Source organism: Balaenoptera musculus, chromosome 11 (assembly GCF_009873245.2).
Source record: "Balaenoptera musculus isolate JJ_BM4_2016_0621 chromosome 11, mBalMus1.pri.v3, whole genome shotgun sequence".
NCBI lineage: Eukaryota > Metazoa > Chordata > Mammalia > Artiodactyla > Balaenopteridae > Balaenoptera > Balaenoptera musculus.
Genome location: NC_045795.1, coordinates 60,649,285 through 60,675,451, shown reverse-complemented (window position 1 = coordinate 60,675,451; position 26,167 = coordinate 60,649,285). Strand labels below are relative to the sequence as shown.

Genomic DNA, 26,167 nt, shown 5'->3' with positions numbered 1-26,167 from the left:
CTTGCAGGCAGCCGGCGTCCAGATCTCCGGGCTTCGGAGGAAGAGCGGAAACGCCTCCAGTTTTCAAAACAAAGAGGAGAAGCGGGAGGCGTGTGAGGCGCGCAGGGCTCAGATTGGTCCCTCCCGCCCTGTCGCTTCAGCATCATTGGGTGACAATGGAGGGGAGCCCGGGAATCGGCTGGCGCTCGGGGTCCGAGGGTTCGCGGGCGCCTCCGAAGATCCCGCCGGCCATGGAGGAGCTGCAGAGCCGCTTGCAGGAGACCCTGGACCTTCTGTCCTCGCAGGAGCTGCGCAGCTTCCGCGACCACCTCAGGAAGGTGGAGCCGCGCGTGAGCCAGGTGAAGCTGGAGCTGGAGGGCCGCAGCCCGTCGGAGCTGGCCAGGCTTCTCGCCAAGCAGTACTACCCGCCGGCCGCCGCCAAGCGCGTCCTCGTCCAGGTGCTGGAGCAGCTGCCCCGCGCCGACCTGCTGCCGCGCTGGCAGAGCGCCGCCGCCGACGGCCCGGGTGAGCGCGCGGAGATTCCCGGGGTTGGGGGGACCGGAGCGGGTGCTTGGTGACCGCGGGGTTTGGCCCTACCGCCCGGGGATTCCCGGATTGGCGGAGGGAGGACTGACCGGGATTCCCGGGCAGGGGGAGGGGGGACTGAGTGGAGGGAAGGGGGGACTGGCGGGGAGGGGGGTGTCCTAGGTGAGCGCCGGGTTAGGCCTGGGGCACAGGTGAGCGGCGGGGGACCGAGCTTCAGTAGGGTGGGGTGGGGGAAGTGGAGCAAGGAGGATGCGGGCGTCGAGGGACCAGTGAACGCGCGGCGGAAAGTGGGAACCGGGGGATAAGCGGGCAGGAGAGAGACAGTTCCCAGGCACGGAATCCAAGTGACCAGTCCAAGAGTAGCCATCAGGGTCTACCAGTTCATTCTGGGGTGGGTTGAGAAATCAGATTGACTCAGCAGGCCTGAGATGCATTTTTAACAATTACCTCCAAGTGATTATGATGGGGGAGGTTTTTAGATGATGCAGTGAGAAACGCCGTGTTGGAATCCACCATTAGAACATTTGCCATAAATCTGGGAAGATGTGGCTTAAGATCAAGAAATGTAACAAGTTGGGGGCGGTTAGGGTTTCCCCTCGTAAGTTTAATAAATATATGTGTGTATAATATGTGAGCGAGTTTGTGTACATAGAGAAAGAGAACGAGAAAGAAAGAGAAAGCACTTCTACTGGGCACACTGAGGTAGACACTAAAGTATACTGTTGCTGGTCTCTGCCATCGCATGCTTATGATCTGGGTTTTTTTTTTTTTTCCTTTTTAATTATTTTATTAAATCAAAAGTACGACCGCTACTTAACTCTACACACACATTTAACATTTTTTAAGGAATAACGTTATGTGTCATTACACCAAATTCCTGGCTCCAAAAATTTGAGAAAAATCACGCTGAGGGGGAAGGGTAACCTGGGACGAAGTGAGAGAGTAGCATGGACACATATACACTACCAAATGTAAAATAGATAGCTAGTGGGAAGCAGCTGCATCGCACAGGGAGATCAGCTTGGTGCTTTGTGACCACCTAGAGGGGGTGGGATAGGGAGGGTGGAAGGGAGACGCAAGAGGGAGGGGATATGGGGATATATGTATACATATAGCTGATTTCACTTTGTTATACAGCAGAAACTAACACAACATTATAAAGCAATTATATGCCAATAAAGATCTGGTTGAGTTTTGAGGTATGTTGCTTTGCTGACTTTTAGATTCATAATGGGTGACAACTGTAAACGACCTCAAAACATGGCCTGTAGGCAGAATACTGGCCCCACGAAGCCTTTGATTCTCCCTTGACTGCATCTGCACAGCACTTATCATAATGTCTCTCCAGGCTTAGTGGTTAATGTATCACACTTTTGTTATCACCCCTTTAGACTGTGAGTCTCTTGCAGTTGGTAAACTGGGTTTTTTTGTTTTTCAGAACCAACCAAACTACCCGGTATCATGACTACACACTGTAGGCACAACAAAAATATTTGAATTGAATGCTAAGAGTTTGTTTAATTAAAAAATTAAGTGGGGTCTAGTTCCTCTAACTTCATTTTTCTCTTTATTGATGTCTTGGTCTCCTTTTCTGGAGGTGCATGTTCACTAATGTTCATTGGTGCTTCTCCCTTTCATCTCTGGCCTGGCTCTCCCTGCCCCTGAATCTGACTGGGGCCTAAGGGAGTTCTGTTAAGTTTTCATCCTTATGAGTTTGGGAGAGGGTTTTCATAATCCTAGAAACCTGTTCTAGAACATAAGAGGCAACTGATTTCCTTGGGAGGTGCTTCCTGTTAACAGGAATGACAGCAGATGATGATTAAGAAGAGAAAAAAGAAAAAAAATGTTCTTTTCTGTTTTGTCTTTTCATGAAAACTCATTCAGTGATTCCACGAAAGATTCCAAAGAGAAGCTATGACTGTGTGGAAGGTGAATTGGTAAATATCTGGACTCTTTAAGATAGTATTTAGTCGCCATTTGAACATTTTTTTGTGCTGCTTCTGTTGGATTGGAGGTGGGTATCTGTGTCGTCGTCTCAAGCGGTCAGATCTCCCTGCTTTCCGTTATAAATAGGAAAAGCAAAACATTAGCCAGATAAAACCACTTTGCACGCATTAACCAAATGAGGTAAGCCCTGTTAGTATCTGCATTTTACAGATGAAGGCATTGCAGGCTGTGTGGCCTCTCGAAACTACATGAATTGCTGGCTTCCGGCCTTTTTTTGCTTGTTTTATTATGAACATTTAAAACATAAGCTAAAGTAGAGAGAAGAGAAAAATGAATCTCCAGACTCCAGCCCAACCTACTCTTTGCCCTGCTTCAACAATTAGCAACGTGGCCAATCTTGTTTCATCTGCTCCTCGCCCCGCCCCCCCCCCATTATTTTGAAGCAAATTCCCCAGCTACCATATCACTTTCATACATAAAATACTTGAGTATGTATTTCTGAGAAAGACTTTTTCCAAACATAGCCATGATACCATTATTATACCTAGAAACAAATTCCTTATTGGCAGAGAAGCAGTCAGCCTTCAGATGTCCTTGACTGGCTCCTATGCCTTTTACAGTTGGATTGAGTCAGGGTCCGACTCACACAAGGTCTACACAGTTACACTTGATGGTTTGTCTCTTAAGACGCTTAATTTATGATACCTCTCCCTTTGACCTCTTTTCTTGTTTGTTGACGAAACCAGGTTATTTGTCCTGTAGAATGTCCCACATTCTGGATTTTGATAACTGCAGCCCTGTGTTGTCATTTACCATTTTCCTTAAACGGGCAGTTATGGCTATGTATAGGAATTTAAAAATGAGATTGGCCTATTTGTCCTAGTTTGAGAAAGGTATTTGAAAAAATTATAAATGAAGTCATGATGAGAGAGGAAATCAGTGTTGTGCCCCTGCTCTGAGCTGGGAAACGTCATCATTAACTCCAGAAGAAACTCATTTCACATATAAGGCGTATTTGGATTTGGTTTGGTTTAAATATTGTTTCTTGGCTTTCCTTGAAAACAGGACCATTATGACCTGAGTGGCAGGCGGAAGGCCTTCCTCATGTGTGTGAAGAGGAACAGGCTGGGCGCTCACCAGGATGTCCTACTGATGGAGGACTGGCTTGGCCAGTGCCAGTTCGAAAATACGTTGTGCATCGATCCCGACAAAATGGTACCAAGTTAAAAACAAAAATGAAAATGTGTAGCTCGGGACTTCCCTGGCGGTCCAGTGGTTAAGACTCTGTGCCTCCACTGAAGGGGCACAGGTTTGATCTCTGGTTGGGAAACAAAGATCCCACATGCCTTGCGGCACAGCCAAAAAAAAATAAAAAGAAGAAGAAAAATTGTAGCTTGGATATTATAATTTTCCTTCCTTTTTAAAAAAATTGGATTTTATTACCTGGTTAGAACCAGGGCCTGCTGAGCAATGGATGTGTATGTCCTGATGAAATTCTTACCCAGCTTACCTGTTGGATACAGATGCTTTTGTCATGTTAAGTGTGTGATGATACTCCAGCTTCCCTTCTAGTCGAGCGGGGACCTCTTGGGTCCTTGCATTTGAAGAGGGAAGGGAATCCAAGAAGGTGTAAAAGCGAGATGGGCAAGGAGGCCCAAGGACAAGCTGTGAGTCCAGAGTAGGCAAGGTCCAGAGCATTTGGGAACAGGAAGACCAAGGGGACAGCTTTGAGAAGTCATCAAGCAGCCAGGCCAGAGGAATCCCAGCAGCATTGGAGCCCAGGGGCTTTGAAAGATCCTGGTGGGACTTGCTTAGAACCATGGGAGGGGTGGGGAGAGGAGTTGCTGAGAGCCCTGGGCAGAATTGCTTTGTGATTTAACTAGAGGACACAAGAAAATGAGGTGGAAGAGTGGTGGTGGTGGATGGGAACTGCACTTTGATCTCTCTGACCCCAGCTGAGTCCTGGCCTACCCTTGCCCATGTTTTGGGATAATAACAGAGGAAAGTCCTTCGTAGACCCCAGGAGGCACTGCTAGTGAATATCAAGGAACAGCATAGCAGAAGGGCTAGGAAAGCAGCACACGCTGACAGGTGGAATCTTGTCTCTTACTAGTTGTTACCTTAAATCTGGTTCGCAACTGAGGGTGATTTTTGTCCCCCCAGAGGACATTTGACAATGTCTGGAGACATTTTTGGTTGTCACAACTGGAGGGTGCTATTGGCATCTTGTGTAGTTGCCGAGGTAGAGCCAGGGTGCTACTGAACACCCTACAGTGCACAGGATGGCCCCCAGGGCAAAGATTACCTGACACAAAATAATAGTGCAAGAGTTCTAGAAATTCTGCCTTAAATTAATTGACTACTTTCCTATCTCTAAAATGGGGGAGGGGTGATAGTAATTTATCTTGTAGGGCTATGGTGAGGATGAAATGAGCCGCGTTATGTAAAAGTTCTCAGAATAGTAGCTGGCTTATAGTAAGTGCTCAATAAATTTTGATTTTATTATTTCAAAGCTAAAAACAGACTCCTTCATGTTTCCCAAGGATTGTACCAGAATCTCTTCCAATATTATGTGATTTTTTTAATCCAGTCCTTTCCATTCAGATTACAGATAATTGCCAATGTTCTTCTGGTTTATTCTCCCAAAGGTCCAGGAGTGGCCTCTTTCTCTACATCCTGTCAACATTTATTTGTAAATATTTAGCAACTTTACTGGTAAAATTATTTCACTGTTTCATTTTCCTGATTATTAGTTTGGTTGAACATCTTTTGGCCATTTTTTTTCCTTCTGTGAATTATTTGAATTACCTGTTTGCCCTTTTTCTAACTGGTTTTTCTTTTTCCTTTTTTGTTTTGGCTGCGCCATGTGGCTTGCAGGATCTTAATTCCCCGATCAGTGATCGAACCCAGGGCCGGCACTGAGAGCACGGAGTCCTAACCACTGGACCACCCTGGATTTTTTTTTTCTTATTCTGTAGTTCTTTTTCTGAATTTTAGACAAATAGAGTGCAAATATTTTTCTCCTGCCTTGTTTACTTGCCTTTGGACTTTTTGTTATCTTAAGTCATATGGAAGTCTTTTTTATTATTTATTTATTTTTAATTTTAATTTTTATTTTTTTAAATATTTTTTTTTTAAATTTATTTATTTTATTTTTAGCTGTGTTGGGTCTTCGCTGCTTTGCACGGGCTTTCTCTAGTTGTGGTGAGCGGGGGCTACTCTTCGTTGCAGTGCGTGTGCTTCTCATTGCAGTGGCTTCTCTTGTTGCGAAGCACAGGCCCTAGAGCACGTAGGCTTCAGTAGTTGTGGCGCATGGGCTCAGTAGTTGTGGCACACGGGCTTAGTTGCTCCGTGGCATTGGAAGTCTTTTTTTCTTTTATTTATTAAATTATTTATTTTGGCCGCACCATGCGGCTTGTGGGATCTCAGTTCCCTGACCAGGGATGGAACCCAGGCCACAGCAATGAAAGCGTCAAATCCTAACCACTAGACCACCAGGGAACTCCCCTGGAACTCTTAGTTTTTGTGAGTAAACTTGTCAGTCTTTCTGTTTGTTGGCTTCTTGGTGTTTTTTTTTTTTTTTAAATTATTTATTTATTTATTTATGGCTGTGTTGGGTCTTCGTTTCTGTGCGAGGGCTTTCTCCAGTTGCGGCAAGCGGGGGCCACTCTTCATCGCGGTGCGCGGGCCTCTCACTGTTGTGGCCTCTCTTTTTGCGGAGCACAGGCTCCAGATGCGCAGGCTCAGTAGCTGTGGCTCACGGGCCCAGTTGCTCCGCGGCATGTGGGATCTTCCCAGACCAGGGCTCGAACCCGTGTCCCCTGCATTAGCAGGCAGATTCTCAGCCACTGCGCCACCAGGGAAGCCCGGCTTCTTGGTTTTTATGTCTTGATTAAGCCCCATGATTTCCCAACTTAAAATTTGTTTTAATTATTTTTCTGTAACATTTTTATAGTTTAAGGTTAGCATTCTACTCACTGGAATTATATTTTTTGGAACAGTGAGGTGGGAGGTCTAACTTTATTTCCAAGCCAGTCATCTCATTTGTTGATGATACATCCTTTCCCCACATATTTGAAATTCCATTCTTATCATAAACTAAATCCCTATATATATATTTGGATCAATTTCTGTATTCTAAAATATTCTATTCATATATTTGTTTATTCTTAAGCTGGTATATCAGTGTTTCGTTCACCATGATTTTATAGTACCTTTGGATGTCTGATAGGACCTATCCCCCATTCATTGTTTTTTATGTTTTGTTTTTTTTTTTAAACTTCTGAATGTTCTTTGCTATTCTTGAGCACTTTGCTGTTCCTAAGCATCTGTTCTCTGTGACCTTGAGAACCATCTGGTTAAGTTTCACAGAAATCCTTTGAGGTTTTAATTGACATGACATTGAATTGAGATTAATTTAGAGTTAATTGGCAGATTAATAGTATTGAGTCATCTCAGAAACATCGATATGTCATAGTTTATGTTGCCTCTTCACTAAAGTTTTTTTTTAATAATTTTCTGCACTTAGGTAATGTGCATTTCTTGTTAGGTTTATTCCTAAGTATTGTTTTACTTTTGTTATAACCATGAATGGATCCCTTTTCCATTATGTGGTTTGACTTATTATTCCTGGGTAATTGGGTAGCTATAGATCTTGGTAAATTAACTTTGTATCTGGTCAACTTGCTGATCTCTAGTTCTAGTAGTTTTTAGTTGATTATATTTCTAGATAGTCATATTATCTGTAAGTAATGAGTTTGTTTCCAATATTTAAACTTCATTTAATTTTTTACTTTACTTTATTGAAATGGCTAGGATCTTCGTTACAACATGTATGAGGTTAGTGAGAACAGCCATTCCTGTCTTCTCTTTTTAGCGGGGTTGATTCTGATGACGTCTCCTGATAGATTCTGGCAAATAGATATGATTTGGTAGACTCCATTCCCTTCCATTTCTAGCTTATTGAGGGTATTAATTTTATAAGATAATTTTATATATTAAAGTAAGTTAATAATATAGCATTGAAATACATTAACCCTTTGGGGAGCTATAATTCTGTTGTATTTTGTGGTAGAGAATCAGAAATACCCTAATTTTGTCAAACAAGAACCACCAGTGGTACAAGAAGAAATCATATGAATTCTGAAAGCAACCAAAAGGGAAGTGACAAGTTATACTGACTCTGTTAGAGATGCAGGTATTTTCATATTTGTCGTCTCATTGGATCACCTTGTAAAGGAGCCATCTCTGGGATTTCTGGGTTTTCCTCTTTGCAGTTCTTTTTAATATGTTTTCCTATTTTACAGGAGTTACTTGGAAAAATAACATCATTTCGAGATGGACTAAATGAAATTAAAGATGACGTTGGCTGTTGCCTTGTTGCTCTTATGTCCCACGGAGAAGAAGGCTTTATCAAAATGAAAGATGGTGAAAAAGTCAGCCTGGAAGACATTTTTGAAATGTTTAACAATAAAAATTGTCCAGCACTTCAAGAGAAACCAAAAATCTTTATAATCCAGGCCTGCAGAGGAGGTAAGTGGAGACCTCTTTGTAATAGTTCTGTTTCTAGGAAATTCTCATATTGATGACTGAAGAAAGAAAAGTGAGTTTTAAAAAATTATTTTACATTAGAGGACACTTAGCTGATGTAACTTTAGTTACGTAGTGTAGTAGGGACTTTGAGCTGGGAGGAAAGGATGAAGGGAAAGCTTTCCTGGGATAGGATAGTTAGTTTAGGCTGAGGAAGGGTCTAAGTCTTTAAATTCATGAGGTGGGTTGGGGAACCTCAAATTCTGGGAGAGAGGTGGGCAATTTCCAGGGGATGTCCCACCGTTCATGTGATTCCAGGTGGCTTGTGGGACTAATATCTGATTTATGTTAACTTTGGTGGATATTTCTCTCTCTTATGGAGATACAAGCTTGTTGTGACTTTTATTAAAGGTTACTGGTGTCAGTGGTGTATTATCGTAGTTTGCATTTTCATTCCTCAAAAAATAGAGAGAAGAGACAGTGGTGTTGAAACGGATGATGAACCCATGGACTCGGATGACGGATCAGAGAAGAGGAGGCTGCCTACATTCAGTGATTATTTCATCATCTATCCCACCCAGGCAGGTAAGACAGTGAGGCTTGATGACAGTGAGATACACATTCGTCCAGAGGGTTTAGCTTATTCCAGAGGGTTTAGCTTATTCCTAATGATTTTGAAAATCTTATTATTATTTTTTTTAGATATATATTTTTTAATGCTTTTCTTTCTTTTTTTTTTTTTTAATTTATCTTATTTATTTATTTATTTTTGGCTGCGTTGGCTCTTTTTTGCTGTGCCCGGGCTTTCTCTAGTTGCGGCGAGCGGGGGCTACTCTTCCTTGTGGTGGGCGGGCTTCTTATTGCGGTGGCTTCTCTTGTTGCAGAGCGCAGGCTCTAGGCACGTGAGCTTCAGTAGTTGTGTCACACAGGCTCAGTAGTTGTGGCACACGGGCTTAGTGGCTCCACGGCATGTGGGATCTTCCCGGACCAGGGCTCGAACCTGTGTGCCCTGCATTAGCAGGTGGATTCTTAACCACTGCGCCACCAGGGAAGCCCAGAAAATCTTTTTTTTTTTTTTAAGCTGTGCCACGTGGCTCATGGGATCTTAGTTCCCTGACCAGGGATTGAACCCGGGTCCTCGGCAGTGAGAGTGCTGAGTCCTAACCACTGGACTGCCAGGGAATTCCTGAAAATCTTTTTAAAAAATATTATCTGTGCTTTACAGATTGATGTACATAAGGAGAAATTTTCATTAACCTATCCATCTTCAACTGTTCCACTTTCAGAGATGGCAGGTTTGCATCTGACTGTTCATCTCTTCCAGGAAGACGCCATCCTTTTAGCAAAGTATCACATAGTAAATAAGATCATCGGCTCTCATGTGAAAAAGATCTTGGTCCAAAGCCAGCTCTGCCACTTGCTGTCTTTGAGACCTTCAATACTTCTTAGCCTCTAGATATGTCAGTTTCTTTATGCAAAAGAAGAATGTTGAAATATACTTGTGTCATTGGGATGTTATATAAATTAAATTATGTAGTGCAGGTATTGTGCTTATCATAATAACTGGCATAATAAGTTAAAAAAGAAATTAATATTATTACTAATATATTATGCTGATTACATTATTATCCTTATTACTATACTGTTAATACTAATAAGTTAAAATCCAAAAGAATCTTGTGTGCTGAAGGGGTGAACTTGATTCAGTTGTGAAAGGGAAACAGGAAAATGTAGAGAAGATAGAAATAAATGGTCAAGGGCATTTATTTAGCTGTTTTTATCTTGACTTTCTTCAAAAAGGATTAAAATAGCTTATGTGTGTGTATATACACATATACACACACATATATATATATATATATATGCAATTCAAGATAAAATGTTAGTGAAGAAATGGAAGCAAAGGAAAATAAGGACAATTATTTAAAATGAAAATATCCCCATTAAAGTTAGATGTAACTTTATTCATCCAAGAGAGATGAAAACATATGTCCTGGGACTTCCCTGGTGGTCCAGCAGTTAAGACTCTGTGCTCCCAATGCAGGGGGCCCGGGTTCGATCTCTAGTCAGGGCACTAGATCCTGCAGGCATGCCACAACTAAGAAGCCTGCATGCCGCAACAAAGATCCTGAGTGCCAAAACTGAGACCTGGCACAGCCAAAAATAAATAAATACATAATAAATAAATAAATATTAAAAAAAAAAAAGAAAGAAAGCATATGTCCTGATAGACACTTGTACATAGCAAGTGCAAGCAGGTTTATTTTAAATAGTCAAAGACTGGAAACAACCCAAATGATCAACAGGTGAAAGAATAAACAAATCTTGGTATATCATACATAGAATACTACTCAGCAATAAAAGAAATAAGCTCCTGATGCATGCTACAGCATAGATGAAGCTCAAAATAATCCTGCTGACTGAAAGAAGTCAGACAGAATAAAGCAGATACTGTGTGTTTCCATGCATATAAAATTCTAGAAAATGCAAACCAATCTATAAGACAGCAAATCAGTTGTGTTTGGAGATGGGAGTGGAGAGGGAAGGAAGGATTACAGAGGGGCATGAGGACATTGGAGGGGGCTAATTGGATTCATTATCTTGGTTGTGATGGTTTCACCGAAGTATACATATGTCAAAACTTACTAAATTGTTTGCTTAAAATATGTGCAGGACTTCCTTGGTGGTCCAGTGGTTAAGAATCCACGCTTCCAATTCAGGGGTCACGGGTTCCCCTGGTCAGGGAACTGAGATCCCACATGCCGCGTGGTGCGGCCAAAAAAATATATATATGCAGATGCTTGTCAATGATCAATCATACTTTAATAAAGCTGTAAATTTTTTAAAAAGTTAGATGTAAGACGAGCATGCCCACTCTCACTCCTACTGTTTGACATGGCATGGGTAGTCCTAGCTAATGCATTAAGATAAGAAAAGATATAAGGATCAATATTGTAGAAATCACATTATAGTTATAGTTATAGTCATTATAACTATAGTCACATTATAGTCATTATAGTTTTCAATATCTAGCAGTAATCACTTAGAACATATAATAGAAAAGAAAAAAGATACCATGTTATTTTTTCTTGCTTTAGTGAATGATGTCTATGAATAACTAACAAAAGATGAGCAAGAACTTTATTAGAGAAAATGAGAGAACATTCCAGAAAGGCATAAAGAAAGACCTGAATCAGTGGTGGGAAATACCATGCTCATGGTTGGCATTTTCAATACCATGGAAATGACCTTTTTTTCCCCAAATGAGTTTGTAAATTGAATTCTACGTGTTTTTTCATGGAATTTGACAAACTAATCACAAAATTATTATGGAACAGTTAAGGGTCAAGACGAGGAATCTTGAGCTCTAATTTTGTTGAATGAATGAATTTCATGACTATGTGCTGGCTATTAATGTTGAGGACTAGAGATTCAGTATTGAACAAAAGAACTAAAAATCTCTGCCTCCATGGAGCTTATGTTCTAGGGGAGGAGACGACAGTAAACACATACAGAAAATAGATCCTGGGTTGCTTTATGATTCCATGTCTATGAAGTTCAAAAACAGGCAAAACTAATCTATGGTGGATGGTAGAAGTCCAGATGCTGCTTGTCCTCAGGGTGCACAGTGTTTGGAGTGGTTATGACCAGGGCAGCAAGAGGGGACATCTGGAGTACTGGTATCATCGTGTTTCTTGATGAGGGTGCCAGTTATGGGGGTGTGTTCTTTTATGAAATTTATTGAGCTATTATATACCCATATGCTTTGCATACTTTTCTGTATGATGGTTACCCTTCAGTGAAAAGTTTACCAAATAAAATGTTAGATGGTGATAAGTGCTATGGAGAAAAGTAATGCAGGAACCGGGGAGAGGGAGTATTGAGGGGTAGAAGTGGAGATTGTAATTTTTTTCTGCTTTTTTTTTTTGGCTGCATTGGATCTTCATTGCTAAGCACAGGCTTTCTCTAGTTGCGGCAAGCAGAGGCTACTCTGTTGTGGTGCGTGGGCTTCTTATTGCTGTGGCTTCACTTGTGGAGCACTGGCTCTAGGGTGTGCAGGCTCCAGTAGTTGTGGCTTACGAACTCTGGAGCTCAGGCTCAGTAGTTGTGGCGCACGGGCTTAGTTGCTCTGCAGCATGTGGGATCTTCCCGGACCAGGGATCAAACCCATGTCCCCTGCATTGGCAGGTGGATTCTTAACTACTGCGCCACCAGGGAAGTCCCGAGACTGTGGGGTTTTTGTTTTTGTTTTTTAATTAATTAATTAATTAATTTATTTTTGGCTGTGTTGGGTCTTCGTTTCTGTGCGAGGGCTTTCTCTAGTTGTGGCAAGCGGGGTCACTCTTCATCGCGGTGCGTGGGCCTCTCACTGTCGTGGCCTCTCTTTTTGCGGAGCACAGGCTCCAGACGCGCAGGCTCGGTAGTTGTGGCTCATGGGCCTAGTTGCTCCGCAGCATGTGGGATCTTCCCAGACCAGGGCTCGAACCCGTGTCCTCTGCATTAGCAGGCAGATTCTCAACCACTGCGCCACCAGGGAAGTCCCGAGACTGTGGTTTTAAAAAGAGATGTGTAGAGATGTTTCCACTGAGAAGGTGATTATTGTGTAGAATTGAAGTCCATTATTGTGTAGACTTGAAAGCCATGAGAGTGTGAGCAATGCAGATATTTGAGAAAATGTGTCTTCTAAGATATGAATACTTAGTAGAAAGCAATAACAAAAACTCTATCAGCCGGTACATAGACAAACAGATCATTGGGATAGAATAAAGAATGTAGAGGTAGAACCAAATATATAGGGAAACGAGACACGTGACAAAGAAGCCATTGCTAATCAATGGTGAAAGGATGGACCATTTAATAAGTGATGGGAAAACTGCCTTCTCAACGGGAGAAAAACAAGTTTATTTTCTTATTTCTTGGTGTAGGGTTCCTTGTATCTTTAATCACGTGGAATCTCTATCTGTAGTCATGTTCCCTTCTTTACCTCTAATATTTCTGGCTGGCTTGCTTCTTTTTTTTCTTGATCAGTCTTGCCAGTGGTTTATTTATTTAGTTAAGAACCCATTTTTAGTTTTGTTAATCCTATTATTATGTTTGTTTTTGATTTCATTCATTTGCCTCATATTTCCATTTTTCTCCATTTTTTAAGGGTTTATTCTACTCTTAATTTCCCAACTTTTTCCGTTAGGTACTTGGGTCATTATTTTCTACCTTTTAAAAAAAATAAGCATTTTTAGACCTATAATTCCCCTCTAATTACTGCTTTCACTGTATCTTTTATATTTTAATATGTAACATTTTTATCCTTCAGTTCCAAGAATTCTTACATTTCCATTATTCTTTTACCCATTAGTTATTTAGAAATATGCCTCTAAACTTTTCTGGTATTGAAATTTTAAAATTTGTCCTTTTATTATTGATGTCTAGTTTATTCGTGAGAAAGAATATCAACTATGATACCAATCTGAAATCGGTTGAAACTTGATTTATGTCTTGATCTGTAGTAAATTTTTTAATGGCTATTGATCTATCATGAATATTCTATATATGCTTAAGAATATGTGTTCACTTCTTGAATACAAGGTTCTATATATTTCTATTAATTGAGCTTAGTTGTGTTGTTCCCAGTCTCTACTAAAGGTCAAGCAGAAATATTTAGTAATTTGTCTGCTTGACCTGCCAATAACTGAGATAATGTGTTACTATGTCATGTTGTCATGATGGATATGTCAGTTTCTTCTGTAGTTCTATTATCTATTTTTCTTTTCTTTATATATTTTGAGGCAACTTTAATAGAGGCATATGATTTTAGAATTGTTACACTTTGTGGTGAAATAAATATTTTAATCATTGTTTAGTGAACCTACTATCCCAAATAGTGCTTTTTTTGGTATTAGTTTTTCTCTGATATTAATATAGATACCCCAGTATTCTTTTGGCCCATATTTGCCTGGTATATCTCCTTCAGACTTTTTCTATTAACCTTTCTGGGCCCTTATGTTTTAGGTGGTCCTTTAAACAGAATATAACTGGATTTTGTTTTTTAATCCAGTCTAATATCTATCTTCTTACTGGTGAGTCAGGACAATTTATCTTTATTGTGACTATTGATATATTTACATTTTTACCATTTTACTTTGTGCTATTTATTTTTATTTGCTTTTCTCCCCTCCTTTATTGCTCTTTTTTAAAAAAATTGAAGTATAGTTGGTGTGTACAATATTATGGTAGTTTTATTGCTCTTGTTTTTGATTGATTGTGAGTTTAGTTTGTTATTCTTATGTTTTATCCCTCTACTGACTTGGAAGGTATGCGTTTCGCATCTCTTCTTCTCCTGGTTCCCTGTGAAATGTTATAAGTAAGTAAGCTTATTCTTACTGCCTGATGATACACAGAACCTTAGAACACTAATTCTCATCACCTTCCACACTTAAGCGCTATTGTTCAACATTTACTTCTAACTTTTATTGTTTGTATCTTTATTTATGAAATTATTTATGTATTCTTACACTCCTTCTCCTTCCACCCTAATTTTCTTCTAAATTAGGACATTAATCCAACACATTTTCATCAGATAGGTTGGCATGTTCTAGGGCGACAAGCACTACGCTAGGTAATGCCTATTCCTTTTTTAAAACCCCACAAATTAGAACACTTTTGTAATATTTTATACAGTGTATGTTTGTTTATGTTTATGCATGTGTTTACCATTTTCTTCTCTATCTGTCCTGAATCTCAGGCCATTTTCTTTCTTCATGAAGTATATCCTTTAGAAATTCATTTAAGGAAGATTTATAGGTGGTAAGTTCACTTTACACCCAAATCTGGCCGATCATGTAACAGTGTCTTTGCTTGTTCTTCCTTGTGATTCCATCATTTATTTCTTTAAACATTTCATGCACAGTTATTTTATATTTTGTACCTTATACTTTCAATATCTAAAGTCTTTGGGGATCACTCTTGTGGTCATTTCTGTTGCCTGTCACTCATGGGGGTTTGTTTCTTTGTGTGTCTGAACTCTTAGCTCATTTATTGAATCTTAATCTGTGATACTCCTGGGGGCATAATTCAGTTATGCTTTCCTTGAGAGAGGATTATCACCCGCGTGGACCTCTGTAGCTTTGCTCAGCGTCACATGGTTAATGCAGGATCTTAAATTCATCTCCCTATCTCCCAGGTACACCTTCCAGACTTGACATTTCCCCTTAGACACAAGCGCAACTCTGGTTTTCCCGTTTGCTTTCCGCTTCTAGCTCAAGTTTCAGCTTCCTCGTTTGGAGGAATGGCATGCCTTGGGGATTTCCATTCATTCCTATCAGCCCAGAATAGCATTAAACTTTTGCTTTAATCAAGAATTAAGTTTTATAGCTGGAGTGATATTTAAAGTACCCAAAGTGCCCAAAGTGGAAAACTTGGAATATGTGATAAAATGAATCTTTTGGATCACCCATTTTTTTTGGCATGATCCCAGTTCTTTCTATTTTTAAATTTTTTTTTTTTGACAGGAAAGTAGGATTTATTGGTGGGCACGAGTAAGGAGGGGACGGCGCCAAGGCTCTCGTGAGCGCAGGGCCCACCATTTGTCCAGAGGGCCGCAATTAGGGATGTATATGACCCCACAGCCATCCGGGATGAGCCGCTTTTCTGCCACCATGTTTTCAAATTCGTCTGCGTTAAACTTAGTAAATCCCCACTTCTTGGAGATGTGGATCTTCTGGCAGCCAGGGAACTTGACCTTGGCCCTTCGGAGGGCCTCAATCACATACTCCTTGTTCTGCAGCTTGGTGTGGATGGACATTATGACTTGGCCAATGTGGACCCTGGCCACTGTGCCCTGGGGCTTTCCAAAGGCACTGCGCATACCCGTCTGGAGCCTGGATTGGGGACAGCATGCCAGTCATGATGTCCACTGGAAAGGGCTGTCTCCGAGGTCCCTTAGGGCAACCCATACAGGCAACAGGCTGCATACACTACCGAGGAGGCTGCTATTTGCAGCCATTGCGCACCGGGCCCCCATGGGGAAAAGAGCGCAGTCGGCTTAATTGGCTGCAAATATTTTTTAAACTTTTTAATTAATTTATTTTTTATTTTGACCGTGCCACGTGGCATGTGGGATCTTAGTTCCCCAACCAGAGATCAAACTTGAGCCCCCTGAAGTGGAAGCTCGGAGTCCTAACCACTGAACCGCCAGGGAATTCCCTTGGGTCACCCATATTTACCTGATTGGATGAGGCAATACCAAATATGTGTGGGGATGGGGGGCAAGGGGTACTTCCATATACCATTGATTAGAGCAAGTTATAATGCCTCTTTGGAGAGCAATGTGTGATACCTAGAAAGTTTGTTTATTCCATGACCCAGCAATTTCACTTCTGCGTATACACCCTAGTGCTGCGGTCTCCAAATCAGGGGGCCACAGTGAAGTCACACAGCTATACTTAATTCTGTGAACCACCAGCTCAGTTGAGGTATGGTTCCAAAAATTAGATCGTGCTGTGTTCTTTTTGATATCATATTTTGGTGGTAGCTAGATTTTGGAGGTTTGCTGAGCTAAAAAGCAAGTACCATGGTGGTATCCTAGGTTGAGAAGTCATGCAGTGCCCAAAAGGGGCACACATCCCATTAGTAATTGTGGTTATTTAAGAATGAGGAAATTCCCTGGCGGTCCAGTGGTTAGGACTCTGTGCTCTCACTGCCGAGGGCCTGGGTTCAATCCCTGGTCGGGGAACTAAGATCCCATGAGCCGCTCGCACAGCGCAGCCAAAAAAAAAAAAAAAAAGAATGAAAAAATATTTTTTTATAAATTTGTATGATCATCACCTTTCAATTTTTTGACCATCTATTCATGTGCCTATTGGCCATAATGTATCTTCTTTTGCCCAATATTGCATTGGGTTGTTTGTTTCTTATTAAGCTGTATATATTCTGAATACAAGTCCTTTCTCTGGGACGAGTTACAAATATTTTCTCCCAATGTGTGACTGGCTTTTCATTTTCTTAATGGTGTCTTTCAAAAAGCAAAAGTTTTATAAGCCTTGGTCGTTCAGTGGTAGAATTCTTGCCTGCCAAAAAACAAAAGTTTTAGATTTTAAGTCCAATTCATCATCTTTTTTTCTTCTATGGCTTATGATTTTTGTATTGTAAGAAACTTCTGTCTACCCTGAGGTTGAAAGATGTCCCATGTTTTTTCTCTTCCAACCCAGGTTTACTATGAGAGTGTGCAATTTTAATATTCCCATTGAATTTCCACACTATATAGACATATTTCATGTTTTTCAGTCTAATAATAAAGATAATTTCAGAAAACTCTTGAATACCCCCAAATAAATTCCATATGGTTGTATTTAGGGCAATTTAGCTTAAAATGCTAGAGCAAAAGTCAGCAATAAAAAAAATAGAAAAGGAATAAATAAAGCAAATATGACAAAATGATAACTCTTGGATCTGAAGGATGATTATATGGGGGGTTGTTAAACTTTGCTTTCTACTTTTTTGTATATTTGAAAAGTTGTATTTTAAAAATGCGTATAAAAAGAATGTCCTCTTGAGAGGTTATGTGCTATTGGTCACATGAGTTCTCTGTGATTGTGTCTTAATGCAAGTGTTTCTGTATTCTTGATTCAAAGCCATTTTCCAGGTTTTAACTATGGGTCAAAGAACAAGTTTGCTGTAAGTTAGAGGAGGAAAATGGATGAAATGACTTTTTTCCTTTGTAGACCATGTGGCTTTACGGGACCCCCGCACGGGCTCTGTGATGATCAAAGCAATGACTGAAGTCTTTAAACAGTATGGAAATAAGTGGCACATTGCTGACTTCTTCACCAAAGTAAGTAAATTCCAAGTGAACATGTGCTCCATTCTGTCTAAAGCTAATGCACTTGATGAGAACGTTTTCACGAGAAGATTGACTTAAGCCTGAGAAAGCGTGAGAGATGGTGAGAAGTTGTTTGGAAACAGCAGGCTGATGGTGCGTTAAGAGGACTGTCGCAGAAGTCACGGCCGAGCCAGGTGCGAAGGGAAACTGATAGTGACACTTTATTCATCGGTACATGAGTGAGTTGGATTTTAGGTGAGCTTTGAAGTTCTGATTGCTCTGTGGTCCTGCTGGCCTGACTTAGCCTCCCCCCAGGGAGAGGGGAGAACCCAAAGGCTCCTTCAAGGAAGAAGCTCACATTTGTCTGAATGTTCACTGAATGAATGAGTGGCCAAGAATTGCAGCAGATTTATACACGAACCGTAGTTTGGAGGAGGGCCTGATGATAGTGGTTTATCATATCAGGATTGAAGGGTAATTTTCTGCGCAATCTGTGGGTTTTATTCCTAAAGAGAGCTAATTAGAAGAGGTTGTAAATGAGCACAGTAACAGCAACACTAACACCCGCTGCAGGTCTCACTCTGTGCCAGTTGCTGTTCCCTGCGCTTCACAGATATTAATACATTAAGTCTTTCAACAGCTCTCAGGCAGGTACTGGGATTCCCATCTCCTATTACAGATGGAAAGCAGCCTTGGCTTTCCAACCCAGGCAGAGCACTTCTAGAGCTCGTGCCTTAACCACAGTTATACAGGATTACTTACTCCTTATCTCCCCAAGTTATGGTAGCTATTTTTATTTCTTTTAAAAAATTGTTTAATGCTTTACATATGATGCTTAACAGCTTTCAAAACTCCTTTTCACCTCATTTTTTTTTTAACATCTTTATTTGAGTATAATTGCTTTACAATGTTGTGTTAGTTTCTGCTGTATAACAAAATGAATCAGCTATATGTATACATATATCCCCATATCCCCTCCCTCTTGCGTCTCCCTCTCACCCTCCCCATCCCACCCCTTGAGGTGGTCACAAAGCACGGAGTTGATCTCCCTGTGCTATGCAGCTGCTTCCCACTAGCTATCTATTTTACATTTGGTAGCGTACATATGTCCATGCCACTCTCTCACTTCGTCCCAGCTTACCCTTAACCCCTCCCCGTGTCCTCAAGTCCATTCTCTTCGCCTGCGTGTTTATTCCTGTCCTGACCCTAGGTTCATCAGAACTTTTTTTTTTTTTTCGATTCCATATATATGTGTTAGCATACGGTATTTGTTTTTCTCTTTCTGACTTACTTCACTCTGTATGACAGACTCTAGGTCCATCCACCTACTACAGATAACTCAATTTCGTTTCTTTTTATGGCTGAGTAATACTCCATTGTATATATGTGCCACCTTCTTTATCCATTCATCTGTCGATGGACACTTAGGTTGCTTCCATGTCTTGGCTATTGTAAATAGTGCTTCAGTGAACATTGTGGTACGTGTCTCTTTTTGAATTATGGTTTTCTCAGGGTATATGCCCAGTAGTGAGATTGCTGGGTCATATGGTAGTTCTATTTTTAGTTTTTTAAGGAACCTCCATACTGTTCTCCATAGTGGCTGTATCAATTTACATTCCCACCAACAGTGCAAGAGGGTTCCCTTTTCTCCACACCCTCTCCAGCATTTATTGTTTGTAGATTTTTTGATGACGGCCATTCTGACCGCTGTGAGGTGATACCTCATTGTAGTTTTGATTTGCATTTCTCTAATGATTAGTGATGTTGAGCATCCTTTCATGTGTTTGTTGCCAATCTGTATATCTTCTTTGGAGAAATGTCTATTTAGGTGTTCTGCCTATTTTTGGATTGGTTTGTTTATTTTTTTGATTTGAGCTGCATGAGCTGCTTGTAAATTTTGGAGATTAATCCTTTGTCAGTTGCTTCGTTTACAAATATTTTCTCCCATTCTGAGGGTTGTCTTTTCATCTTGTTTATGGTTTCCTTTGCTGTGCCAAAGATTTTAAGTTTCATTAGGTCTCATTTGTTTATTTTTGTTTTTATTTCCATTTCTCTAGGAGGTGGGTCAAAAAGGATCTTGCTGTGATTTATGTCATACAGTGTTCTGCCTATGTTTTCCTCTAAGAGTTTTATAGTGCCTGGCCTTACCTTTAGGTCTTTAATCCATTTTGAGTTTATTTTTGTATATGGTGTTAGGAAGTGTTCTAATTTCATTCTTTTACATGTAGCTGTCCAGTTTTCCCAGCACCACTTATTGAAGAGGCTGTCTTTTCTCCATTGTATATTCTTGCCTCCTTTATCAAAGATAAGGTGACCATATGGGCGTGGGTTTATCTCTGGGCATTCTATCCTGGTCCATTGATCTATATTTCTGTTTTTGTGCCAGTACCATACTGTTTTGATTACTGTAGCTTTGTAGTATACTCTGAAGTCAGGGAGCCTGATTCCTCCAACTCCATTTTTCTTTCTCAAGGTTGCTTTGGCTATTTGGGGTCTTTTGTGTTTCCATACAAATTGTGAAATTTTTTGTTCTAGTTCTGTGAAAAATGCCAGTGGTAGTTTGATAGGGATTGCATTGAATCTGTAGATGCTTTGGGTAGTACAGTCATTTTCACAATGTTGATTTTTCCAATCTACGAACATGGTATCTCTCTCCATCTGTTTGTATTGTCTTTAATTTCTTTCATCAGTGTCTTATAATTTTCTGCATACAGGTCTTTTGTCTCCTTAGGTAGGTTTATTCTTTTTGTTGCGGTCGTAAATGGGAGTGTTTCCTTAATTTCTCTTTCAGGTTTTTCATCATTCATGTAGAGGAATTCAAGAGATTTCTGTGCATTAATTTTGTATCCTGCTCCTTTACCAAATTCACTGATTAGCTCTAGTAGTTTTCTGATAGCATCTTTAGGATTCTCTATGTATAGTGTCATGTCATCTGCAAGCAGTGACAGTTTTACTTCTTTTCCAGTTTGGATTCCTTTTATTTCGTTTTCTTCTCTGATTGCTGTGGCTAAAACTTTCAAAACTATGTTGAATAATAGCGGTGAGAGTGGGCAACCTTGTCTTGTTCCTGATCTTAGAAGAAATGGCTTCAGTTTTTCACCATTGAGAATGGTGTTGGCTGTGGGTTTGTCATATACGGCCTTTATTATGTTGAGGTATTCATCTCATTTTAAGGTAAGCTCTTGGGGGGAAAAATGTGAAATGGAAGGAGTATAGACAATTTTGACAGTCATTCTAACCATATTTCCAAATCTCTTATATTGCTCAATTTCTCTCTTTAAGAAAATAGTTTCTTGTCAGCGTCTCCATAAAATGTAATAATAAAGACAGATTTAACCTACTGTAAGTAGAAATCCATTTTAGTTAATGCTAAGTGAAAGTTGTTTTGCCGACTGGTGTTCATTAAGTCTTTATTGAACAGCATTCATTTTTTTAAAATTGAAAGCCAATTTTTTTTTTAACTGAATGAAAGATTCTTTAAATTCTATAGTGCTTTACAATTTTCAGAAGTTTCACACATGTTTTCATATAATCCCATAATAACCCTTCTCCCCCCACCCCTACGTTACCCCTGCACCCTTCCCTCTCCCCACGGTAACCACTAGTTCTCTATATCTATGAGTCTGCTTCCTTTTTTTTTAATTCACTGGTTTGTTGTATTTTTCAGATTCCAAATATAAGTGATATCATACAGTATTTGTCTTTCTCTGACTTATTTCACTTAGCATAATACCCTCCAAGTCTATCCATGTTGCTGCAAATGGCAGAACTTCATTCTTTTTTATGGCTGAGTAGTATTCCATTGTGTGTATATGTGTGTGTGTGTATATGACATCTTCTTTATCCATTCATCTGTTGATGGACACTTAGGTTGTTTCTATACCTTGGCAATTATACATAATGCTGCTATGAACATTGGGGTGCATGTATCTTTTCAAATTAGTGTTTTTGTTTTTTTCGGATATGTACTCAGGAGTGGAATTGCTGGGTCATATGGTATGAACAGCATTCTTTTTTTTTTTTTGAAATGCGGGATCTTAGTTCCCCAACCAGGGATGGAACCTGCACCCCTGCAGTGGAAGCGTGGAGTCTTAACCACTGGACCGCCAGGGAAGTCCCAACACTGTTCATTTTTAAAGCACTTGCCTGAGTAGACACTGGCAAGAAAGTCCAAAAATGAGCACGATGCGACCTTTGCATTAAAGGCACTTAGAGCTTAGTGAGGCAGCAGATGGTGGGGTTACAAGCAGCACTGGAATTAATAGAGCTCTTGGATACTTTGGACAAAACATAATCCAATGCTTTCATATGCCATGAGTTACCAAGGCTCAGAGAAGGTTACTCTCTTGCCTGATGTTACCCAGGGGCAAGTTGACTTGAACCCGGGTCTGTGCACGCAGCCACTCGATGCCTTCAAGCACTTGGTGGGTAGTGTCTGCATTGTTTTCCTGGTGCGGTCAGAGAATGCTGCCGTCTCCTTCTGTGGGCTTTACTAAGAGGCTTTTGCTGAGGGTTCTACATTCTTTTGGACAGTTTGTGCTTTTATCTTACAGGTGAATAACAGAGTGGTGCACCGTGAATTTAATCTTCGTAATGAACCAATAAAAGTATCACTTGTAATGGAGTCAACTTTAACTAAATTTGTATACTTTTGACATCAGGAAGATTAAAAAAAACAAGGACTGCTTTACAATAGAGTTTGAAAAGAGCTGTGAGCATTTGTAGCATTGTACTAATGGTTACCATTTTGCATTATTTTTGTCATTGGTTGTATTTGTCCAATTTGTTTTGTATATATATATATATATATAATATTATTTTTCTAAGATTTAACTATGCTTACTTGATACTTGTAAATAATTTGACTTTTTTTTTAAAAGATCATTGTTTTCTGAAAAAAAACGTTTTCCTGAACCGTTACCAAAACATGGACGTCCAGCTCCATTTGTGTACTGTTTTTATCCTGTGTTTCTCTTGGTGATTACACCCTACCTTCTCCACTCTCAGCTTGGTGCTGGTGTTAAACCTCAATTTCTTGGCTTAGTCAAGAATTGCCTGTGTGTGGTCTTGTCCTCTGTTTCACCTTATTTACCCAGATTGTTTTCTGCAGTCAGTCTGATCTCCTCTTTGACTCCGTAAGCCATTCTCAAGTCTTACCTGGATGTCTCTGTGCCCTTGATGCCTTCATGTGTTCCACCTTCCATCCATTTCCCCGCTTCCTCCTTGCTGCCTCATACCTTTGAACTGCTGTTTTCTCCACCTGGAACCCTCTGTTCCACCCCACATAGGTAAGCCCTTTCCATCCTTCAGAGTTTGGTTCAAGCATCACGTGCACAGCCCCTCATGCTAGGTCAACTTCTTCTAAGTGCTCAGTTACCCTCTGCTTCTCTTCTGTAGCATTGAAATGACTGTCTAGTGGCTGTTTAATCTCTCTCTCCAGTTCAGTCGTAAGACCCGAGAGGCAGAGGCTGTGTGTCTCATTCATGGCTGCATCCTAGCTTCCATCCGTGCCTTAGGACACAGAGAAGCCATGCAATGAGCGTTGAGTGAGTGACTGATCCCTGTCTTTTAATTATTTTATCCATCCCTCAGACCTCTGTGCATATCTAGCCACTTGCTACTTATCCCCACACACGTGGATGTCTCATGGCTACTTTAACTCAACAAGTTGGACGTTAACCTGGGTTTCCCCTAAATCTCTTTATAAAACCCATCCCATTGTTAATAATCCTTTGACTCCCCACTGCCTACTGGATATACCCCAAAATCCCGTAGGAGAATATTGCAAGTCTTTCTCCATCAGGCTTAATCTACACTACTCTTTTACTGCCTGTTTGTCCTCGTAATTCGCCCTTCCCTTAATAATCCTGTCTCACAGAATCGGGCTAGTGGATCAATGACTGTGGATAAACACTCTTCGATATGTTATCATTATCATAGTTCAATCTCTCCTTTCTGTCTGAAATGCCCTTCATTCTCACTGTGTGCTTCCTCTATACTGTGTATTCTTTAGGGTGCAACTTGGGTCCCCTCCCGCTATAAAGTAAAGCTGTATGTAGACTAGTGTTTTTAGAGTAACAAACTGTGGACTGAGCATGACTGATGGGCCTGTACGAGGATGCAGGTGTTTGGTCAGAATGGTCTGAAGACTGAGAGCCAAACTGACTGAAGCAATCCAGAATCTCCAGGCCTGTCTCCATTTCAGGGATAATTGTGTCCTTTTTAGTTAATGTGATTTCTTAAGTATAAATACATGTGATTTAATTTTTAAGCTTTTGAGTTCTGATATTTGATATATAGTTTTGTTTTTGTATAGAGCATTAAAATGTCTCTGGTTCATAAAATATGAACATCAGCTGAGCCTTCTCTTTCACTTGGATTCTGGAGGATTTCTAGGCACAGAGGCTCATTTCGGGGGGACAGCAGCAGCTGAAATATCAACAACTCTTATTTCCTGGGAGAGGTTGTGTGACTTGGTCAGAGTCACAGCATGTGGTGAAGCTGGGATTCCAAAGCATGAACTAATTCAAGACATGAAGTGCCAAGTGATAGAGAAAAGTTTTAAGACAGAATGCTTTTGATGGACAGAAGGGACCATTCCATTACCACTTAACTGATGGAATGAGGGCTTTGGGACAAAGGAGGGAAAAGTGATTTTGGAACCCTGCTCAGACCACTACAGGTAAGGGTCGTGGAGAAAACTGTAGGACAACTGGATACCAGACAAACAGGTGAAGAGGAGCAAGGAGGAATTCTGGTTAGAAAGGTAGGTGGCCCAAGATGAACTTGATGGCTGGGGCTAGCTAACTGTCCCATATTCTCTCAGCTTCAAATCAGTAGAGACTCTCCTAGCCATCCAATGCCATGTGAAATATAGCCCAAAAAACTAGTCTCTGGCACAAATTTATATTTGAAAAAAAATTTTTAAGCCCAGTTTTTATTTATTTTTAAAATACAGACCCCAGGAACCAAAGTTTGCAAAAGGAAGGCTCTGAGATTTTTATTAAAAATGTGTATGAATAAAAAATAGTGGAGAAACTTGTGCAGAAGACTAGGAGGCTGAGGTGGGGAGGAGGACATGTGGCTGGGGAGCTACAGCCCTTTGACAAGTGCCTCTCAGGCCAAGGGCCCCTCACCATGGCTTACTATCACTACAGTACGTTTTCACCTTTGGACTTAACTCACTTCCTTGCCGAATATTTTCATCATGCAGATCACGTCTCAAGGACAGTTATTCTGTGGGAAAAAAAGTATTTTGTAGAGAAACAAAACCTAAATGTAATTACAGTACCATTTCCTAGTTGTCATAATGGAAGTATTCTGGAGATTCTATGGTGCACAGGGGAGGGAGCTGCTGAGATAGTTTGGGAGTGCCCCAGAATGCCCTCCAGAGAAGTCCTGCAGTGATAGAAAACTGTCCCTAAAAGCCAGCCATTCTTTTTAAGTCTTCCTTTTTTTTTTTTTTTGCGAGCCAAAATGTCTACAGGTATTTTCAGCAGTTTCTAAGGATGCTTGAAGCCATGACTAAATTTACTCCTTTCCTTGTATGTCAGCTCTTTATTTAAATGCAGTGGGGTTTGTTTTGTTTCAGTTTAAAAACCTGTGTTCCTCATAAAAAATTTCAAGAAACACTAAAAAAATGAGGCCAAGAACCTACCCAGTTTCTCTACTTGTGTATCTGTAGTTCTCACGCTGGCTGCACATTAAAATTACCTAGATTCTTTTGGTTTGGAGTTGGGCATATGTTTAAAAGCTCTCCAAGTGATTCTAAGCGCAGCCAGGCTTGAAACCTACTGTATAACTAATAATCTGGCTATTGGTTATTTGTTTACAATCATTTAATGCCTAGGGCTTCAATTTTTAAAAATAATCGTCCTCATCCTGCAACTCCTTTTTGTATTTTAATTATTTTTTTAACGTTTGCATAGTATTGGGCGGAATAAATATTAACTAGTAATGGATACTGCAATTTTTCTCCTACGAGAAAGAAATTCTCATGCAAACCACCTGTGCAGTCCTCATTTTATTTCATTTTTCCGGGAAACTTCCCGTAAGATAACTTTTTAAAAATCTGAATTACACATTGCTAACTTGTCCTCCAAAAACGCAAAATAATTTCTCCAGCTTTTGTTTATCCAATACAGGCTTGTGTTCAACACCCCTTCCCATGTAAGGAAACTGCAGCTTGGGTGAAGGACCCGCTCAAGTTGATAGGTACAAAAGGTTGGGCGAGAGCTCGAATCTAGACGGGCGGTCTGGTTGGCTGGCTGGCTTGCTGGCTGACTTCCGGCCTGCGTCCCTGGTCGCAAACCGTGTTCCAACTGGCCCGCCCCTTCCGCCATTCGATAGCGC

At 40.5% G+C, this 26,167-nt stretch overlaps 1 protein-coding gene and 1 non-coding gene across 2 annotated transcripts; one reads left to right on the top strand and one right to left on the bottom strand.

The window, feature by feature from the left end:
- On the top strand, window positions 1-24,161 carry LOC118903023 (caspase-14-like). Its single transcript, XM_036867668.1, has 7 exons — window positions 1-504; window positions 2,410-2,462; window positions 3,538-3,687; window positions 7,779-8,004; window positions 8,470-8,586; window positions 17,718-17,827; window positions 22,369-24,161. The coding sequence occupies exons 1-7, from the start codon at window positions 156-158 to the stop codon at window positions 22,468-22,470; spliced, it is 1,107 nt and encodes a 368-aa protein (XP_036723563.1). The 5' UTR covers window positions 1-155; the 3' UTR covers window positions 22,471-24,161.
- Window positions 15,919-16,053, bottom strand: LOC118904582. The gene has a single exon (XR_005022035.1). It is a non-coding gene; the product is annotated as a small nucleolar RNA SNORA70 (small nucleolar RNA).
- Window positions 24,162-26,167: the final 2,006 nt, after the last annotated feature.